Source organism: Ranitomeya imitator, chromosome 6 (assembly GCF_032444005.1).
Source record: "Ranitomeya imitator isolate aRanImi1 chromosome 6, aRanImi1.pri, whole genome shotgun sequence".
Lineage (NCBI taxonomy): Eukaryota > Metazoa > Chordata > Amphibia > Anura > Dendrobatidae > Ranitomeya > Ranitomeya imitator.
This window is the reverse complement of record NC_091287.1, coordinates 66,485,465-66,492,752: the sequence shown is the minus strand read 5'-3', so window position 1 is coordinate 66,492,752 and position 7,288 is coordinate 66,485,465. Positions and strand designations below refer to the sequence as shown.

General features: G+C 39.0%; 1 protein-coding gene across 1 annotated transcript; it reads left to right on the top strand.

The window, feature by feature from the left end:
* Positions 1-307: 307 nt before the first annotated feature.
* EN2 (engrailed homeobox 2) lies at positions 308-7,080 on the top strand. The gene is made up of 2 exons (XM_069729740.1): positions 308-1,321; positions 4,631-7,080. The coding sequence occupies exons 1-2, from the start codon at positions 787-789 to the stop codon at positions 4,945-4,947; spliced, it is 852 nt and encodes a 283-aa protein (XP_069585841.1). The 5' UTR covers positions 308-786; the 3' UTR covers positions 4,948-7,080.
* Positions 7,081-7,288: the final 208 nt, after the last annotated feature.

The following is a 7,288-nucleotide window of genomic DNA, read 5'->3' as shown; positions in this document are numbered from 1 at the left end:
ACACACACACACACACACACATAGATACACATACACTACACACACACCTCCTCACAAGCTGTTAGTGCAGTTGCATCCTAGAAGCTGCATCTTTAAAGCAGAGAAGAGGGCTGAGGATGGGGGAGGAGAGAAGGCGAGAATGAAGGAGGAGGGGGACAGGGGGAGTGGAATTCGCCTTGTCAATTTACTCCTCGGGATCGCATTCACGTGACCTGGGGCTGCTCGCCCATTGGCTGCAGGCACGTGTCCAGGCTACCGGGCTCCCACGTCACTTTGAGGCTTCTATTAAAAATAAGAACAAAAATCCAGAGTGAAAGTATTCCAGGTCCAGTGAGTGCTCGTCCAATTATCCCCAGCACAGAGCCTGGCACACCGGCACCGGGGACTTCTCTGCCACTTGTGCCTATGCCTCCGGTCCCCGTGGGAGCTCGCCCGGTCTCCTGAGCTCCTGTCCTGCTGCACTCCGTATTGTTTCTCCTCTATGCTCCTCACAGCCCGGAGCAGGGTTGGTGCCCGCATGCTGTACAGGCATCCATCCTGTGCTGCCACTGGGCTTCCTGAAGGATTGACTGCCTGGATGTGGAAGGAAGGAGTAGGAGCCTTGGCAGGAGGATGCTTGGGTTCGCAGCACTGAAGCAGTAATATTCCACCTACAGGAGCCCGATAAAGAAAGCCCCTCTCTGAGAGCCTCCTCACACTGACAGTGGAGCCTTGAATGTGCAGCTTCACTTGGAGGAGTAGGCAGTAGAAAGGGTTAAACCTAGAAGCAGCTTGTGGAATTACAGCATGGAAGAAAATGACCAAAATCACAGGGAAGTGGAGCAACAACAGCAACAACAGCAGCAGCAACAACAGCAGCAGCAACAACAGCAGCAGCAGCAGGAGTCAGGAGAGGAGTCCAGCAGGGGGATCCTGCCGCTGCTCCAGGGTCCAGGGAACCACCAGCCCCATCACAGGATCACAAACTTCTTTATTGATAATATCCTGCGGCCGGAGTTTGGGAGGAGGAAGGAAGGAGCTGTCCAGCAGGATGAACTCTTCTCGGGCAGGGACAGTGTGGTGGCTCGATCCGGTGCAGAGACTGGGCAGCACAGGGGCACTGCTGGCATCACAGAGGGAGAAGGGGCATCCAAAGCAATTACTGGAGATAAGAAAATCGAGGTGGGCATAGAAGGACCCCTTAAACCCAGAGGCATCAGCGGAGACCATTCCTTGAGCTCAGACTCTGATAGTTCTCAAGCCAGCTCAACCAATAACCAGCAGAACATGCTGTGGCCAGCCTGGGTCTACTGCACCAGGTACTCAGACAGACCTTCGTCAGGTAAGAGCTTGCCTTTATGGAATTAGTCCTCATCCATAGGAACCTGGCCACACTATGAGACGTCTCAGGGAAGGAGAACATTTCAGCTCATTTATCCTACAGCAAAGAATTGCTCATTTCTTCCAAGAAGCCCTTCTGTTTGCAGCACGCACCATCGAAAATCGCAAATTGCCAAGATCTTCTTTTAGCTTTAATTAAACAGCTAATTAGCGACAATTACCCATAGTAAAAGCCTTTGCATTTTAAACTCGACATTATTTGGGGCTTAATTTTTCTTACGCAATTGATTTGTCACAGAGTCTTGGCTTTGACTCTTACTGATGTCCAACCACGCAGTGCGAAGACACCAATATATATCTCTAGGCATAAAAAACACACACATATACACATATAAATGATATATGCATATTGTCTTTACAGCCACACATTGCCTTCTATTGTCCTATCTGCTGCTGATTATTGTATAATCATTCCAAAATGAAGGTGGCACAGGCCAAAATGTACCGTTCTCCAATTTAGGTTGTCTCCCATGTACCTTGCACTAAAATAAATTAATACAATAATTTAAATCTTAATTAATTCACTTTTATCACAAATTGGTTCACTTTTATATTTATTTTTGACATTTATTATTTTGTCTAATACTTATATGTATTTTATTTCTCCATTCCCATTTTGGTTGCTTGAATCGTAACACAATATAACAATATAACATGAACATACAGGACGAAATTAATATATATATATATATATATATATATATATATATATATATATATATATATATATATATATATATATACACACACATTTTTTATTAAGTGTATTATTTTGCCTTTTAGCATTTGTATGTAATATATTCATTATGAACTCTACCTCTTTAAATAGCAGTTTTGTGGACTCCAGGTAGTGTCCCCCATCTCTTTCTCAATAATGGAATGGTCTAATAGTAGAATTATTTATGATCTGGGATTTTCCGTATACATAATGTGCATTTGCGACTTCAAAGACTTCACTTTTAATCTGGGTGTCCATATACAGCACACGCTTATACCAACATGAATATAAATATTCAGCATCTGGTTGCTGTTTTTATTCTTATTATTATTTTTAATTATGCAATTTTTTTTTTTGCAATCACCAAAATGCAATAAGATGCAATTAGAGACTTTGGAATTGTGTAATTCGATCATTAGACAAAGTGATGGGATTGAGATTAGGATTTGCATGGGACTGCACTGCTAGCTGCACTGTAATGGGAGCTGCAGAATATATTGCTTGTTACTATACATTGGAGGAGGATTTTCCCAATGAAGAGCAGCATTGGAGCCCACGTGTCCCTGCTCTGATCTGTGGGTGAGGGAGGCTGCTGAAGTGATGGCAGCTTATAGTAAAAACACGTGTATGGCTGTGCGTAAAAAAACTGGATGGCTGGAGGGAGAGGCGCATGCACCGTGCACAAGGCTCAGAGGAAGGGAGGTGAGATGTGGGCACATATAGCAGGGTGCATGGTGTCAGGCAGGAGGGTACAGAGGAAGGCACTGAGGTAGTGAGTGTGGGCATGATGGTAAAAGAAAGGGGCAAGGGAGAGCTGGAAGGAGGGAGGGATCAGGGGGATATGGAGATGAAAGGAGCACAAGGATGGGAAGATGGAGGAGGGAAGCAAAGAGAATCAAAATGAGTCTTCAGCTAAGAGCTGCGAATGGAAGAACATGGGGGATCCAATAACTTGATCCTTTTCAATCGTTTTATTACTGGATCCCACACATTTAGGATAAGGGGTCGCATCAGCTGCACGAGGCCCAGGATGGAGGGTGAGAAAGAACAAACCCAGGAGAAGCCACAGAGACCAGGACAGCGACATAGATTGAGAACGATGTTTCTGGCATTGATTGGCGTCCCAAGCGATCAATATCTGGCAACCACAAGTCCCAGCTTGCCCTTTCACTTCTACAATTATAAATCAAAAACTCGGCGCTGCTTCTAATGCACCCACGTCACAAACCCAGAAAGCAGGAATAAAAAAAAAAGAACAAATAATACTAATGCAATAAACGAAAAATGTCCTGCAGATGAGAAAGGAGCCCCTCAGCGAACACTTTCCTCCACATCCATTTTATAGCATGTTTCATTATTAAACAGATACGGTGGGCAACGTGAAGCAAATAATTAGCTGGTCTGAATGACTAATGTATGTGTGATGTTAATATTTCAAGTGGAGAGAGGGGATTGTGGGCACAAGTGAGGGGGAGAAGTGAGGGAGGAGGACTGGACTGGAAATAACACTCACCCTGTATAGGGTCTGATGTACAAAGAAATCACTAATCATTAAGTAATGTTTGCATTCTGGACAACTGTGAAGCCATAATACACATTATTATTATTACTATTATTATTAATCAATTATTCATTCATATTAATATATCATTAAGTAATGTTTGCATTCTGCACAACTGTGAAGCCATAATACACATTATTATTATTACTACTATTATTATTAATCAATTATTCATTCATATTAATATATCATTAAGTAATGTTTGCATTCTGCACAACTGTGAAGCCATAATACACATTATTATTATTATTATTATTATTATTATTATTAGTAAATTATTCATTCACATTAATATATCATTAATGTTTGCATTCTGCACAACTGTGAAGCCATAATACACATTATGATTATTATTATTAATATTAGTCAATTATTCATTCACATTAATATATCATTAATGTTTGCATTCTGCACAACTGTGAAGCCATAATACACATTATTATTATTATTATTGTTTTATTATTATTATTATTATTATTATTATTATTATTATTATTATTATTATTCAATTATTAATCAATTATTCATTGATATTAATATACCATTCTGTCAGCCATGGTCTTACTATTTTTACTACATTCCAGCATAAAATAAGAAATAATTACCTACATTTACATTCTCCCATGGTCTACCTGTTCATTTCTGTAGGAGTAATATATTTTAAGAAATTTAGAATTTCACAGTATTATAAATATATTATTTTTAAATAAATACATACTTGTATTTTGCAAACAAAAGTTGACAAAACCTCCTTTAAATGTAAGGAGAACAAGTTATTTTTTATTTTTTTTAAAGAGCACTGCAAATAACCAAGAGTAATAACAATAATAATAACTGTTATAAATGCTTTACTTTCACATATTTACTGGATTATTATATCATGCATAGTATGGTTTGCTATATTATTTATTGGTTTGTTATAGTAGATTTTAATCAGTGTTTTTTGTTTGTTTTTTTTGTATATTGTGTAGGTCCAAGATCTCGCAAACCAAAGAAGAAGACAGTGACTAAGGAAGACAAGAGGCCCAGGACAGCATTCACTGCAGAACAGCTCCAGAGGCTCAAAGCTGAATTTCAGACAAACAGGTATTTGACCGAGCAGAGAAGACAAAGTTTGGCTCAGGAACTGAATCTTAACGAATCTCAGATAAAAATCTGGTTTCAGAATAAGAGAGCTAAGATTAAGAAAGCCACAGGGAACAAAAACGCCCTGGCACTGCACTTGATGGCACAAGGACTCTATAACCACTCCACCACTTCCAAGGACAGCAAATCAGACAGCGAATAGAAGCCAGGGCAGTGGGGCAAAGTCTTACAATGCAATAATTTAAACGAAATAAGAAATATACAAGGAGTGGGGAATAGTATCAAAGTGATAAACAATATACCAGCATTGCGCTACAGAGGAGAAAAAAGGTCGCAACATTCTATGTAAATATAATTTACAGGCAAAAAATAATAACAATAATAATAATCATTAAAAACTTAAACTACAAAATATTTCTCCCAAGAACTTTTTTTTTTCTTTGATTTTCTGGAGCAGAATCTATCTTTGTTGGTTCTTTTTTTTTTTTTTTTTTTTTGCTTAGGCTTTATTTTATTATTTTATTTTATTTTTTTCTACTAAGCGATGTTCTGGCTGTTGTGGTTGGACAGTGAAGACATGAAGCGTTCTGCTAAAGTCCAAAGATTTAACTGCTGCATTTTTTTCGCACTACTGTGAATTAAAAAAAAAAAAAGAAGAAAAATAGCTAATATTTGTCCTATGTTTTATATTATAATTTTTTGTGTTGAAATAAAAAAAAAGCAGGAACGATGTTTTATTGCATTGTATTAAACATGTACTTTTTTTTTTGTTTTCTTTTACTTCAAGACAAAAAATGTTTATAGCTGTGTAAAGAGTCGCAGATTATGATTTTATTTATACTTGGAGGGTTGATATTTAGTTTTGCACTTAGCTTCTTTTTTTTTTATTATTTGTTAATTGCCTTGAAAACAAGAAAGGGGAAGGAAGGAGGGAGCTCAGCATTGAAACCAGGAGGATGGGAGTCTGAACAAGTAGGGGGTGGCCACAACATCAGAACCGAGGGGGATCTCAATATCAGAAACAGCTGGGAGTGGATCTATCCGATCCTTCATCAGATATATTAGATCCAGAGGGGAAATCTCTGCAGATGAACAGGAGAGAGGATTTTAATTTATTCTAGAATGGGGGTGGGGGGGGGGGGGGGGTTGAGCTTTTAAAATCAGATTCAAAATGGGGTTTTTGGAGATGATGGGGTCTGGATCAAGACTAGAATAAATGGGGATCTCAGGAAGAAGAGAGTAGATTACCAGGTCTAGTAGGAGAGGGATCGCCGGAGAATGGGGGTCAATGATCAAAAATCAGAAAAGAACAGTTTTAGAATAGAGTATGATCAAGGGCAGAGAGTAAGAGGGATAGAGCATCATCAGATCCAGGGGTATTAGCAGAATGTGATAATATTAGGATCAGCACTAGAAAAAAATGGATATGTATAGGATCTCAATATCAGATCCTGCTAGGAAGGTGATCACAAGATGCGATTTAAAACGTCCCAACGTTCTTCATAGGATCCAATGGCAGCCAATCAGCAAGAGGAGGCTATTTTCTGTATGTAGCATTCGATCTGAAGGCCCTACCCCCCTAATTACCCAGTCACTTCCCAAATAGCCATCTTTACCAATACCCACTGCTCCTCCTGACCAGCCTGACACTAGCTTATGTCAGAGCAGAGAAGAAACTCTTAAAATGAATGTTGACATTTTTCCCTCCTGCTCTCACTAAAAAAAAAAAAAAAAATCAACCTGCATAATTTCCACCATATTTAAATGCCATTTGTGGCAATTTCTGTAGGATCAGAGTATGCCCAGCACTCCCCTGCGATCTCAGAGCTGGGAATATAACGCTCAATATACCTCTGTATACGAACAGTGCGGGGATCGACTTCAGGCAGTGAAGAAAACCTAATGTGATCTCCTTGCTTTTTTTATCAGGGGATTGTGGCTTTATTTATAGGTCTGCTGTCCCATTCATTGCAGTGAGGGTATTATTAGTATTTCCCCCAAATGTGATGGGATACAATGAAAGATCTATTCAGATCCCATTCTATTCACAGGTATCCCCCATTCTAGGGATCTCTCATGTGGTATTTAGGAGGTGACTCTGTACCTTTCTATTATTCACCAGCCATTGTAAATACAATCAGTCAGCATCAGTGTTTGCTCATCACAACATAGAAGAATTAGACTTATTTTTACAATGTATCACGGTGTAAATAAAATGTCTGACATTTTCATGAAACTTTCTGCTTTACATATTTTTTTTTTTTGTTCTTCATTTCTTTCTGTTGCCAATAAAAGTTGAATGTTCTGTAAAAAAAAAAAAAAAAAACAACAAAAAGATATAACACAAAATCTAGATTTGTGCCCCATTAAACGCCAAGTCAGGACTGGTCGCCACCTCTGATGATGAATGTTTCTATTTGCCTTAAAATCACTTTTTTTGCATTTTTCTTTACTCCCATGAATTACTGGAATTCCCGTGTATCTTGTTCTATGTATGTGACCCTCCTGGGGGGCAGATTCTTATTGCCAAGAATGTCCAGTAT

Excerpts from the sequence above, each read along its gene's own strand:
- EN2 (XM_069729740.1), top strand. The coding sequence starts at position 787 with ATGGAAGAAAATGACCAAAATCACAGGGAAGTGGAGCAACAACAGCAA. Across the intron at positions 1,322-4,630 it reads CTCAGACAGACCTTCGTCAG|GTCCAAGATCTCGCAAACCA; the intron begins GTAAGAGCTTGC and ends TATATTGTGTAG.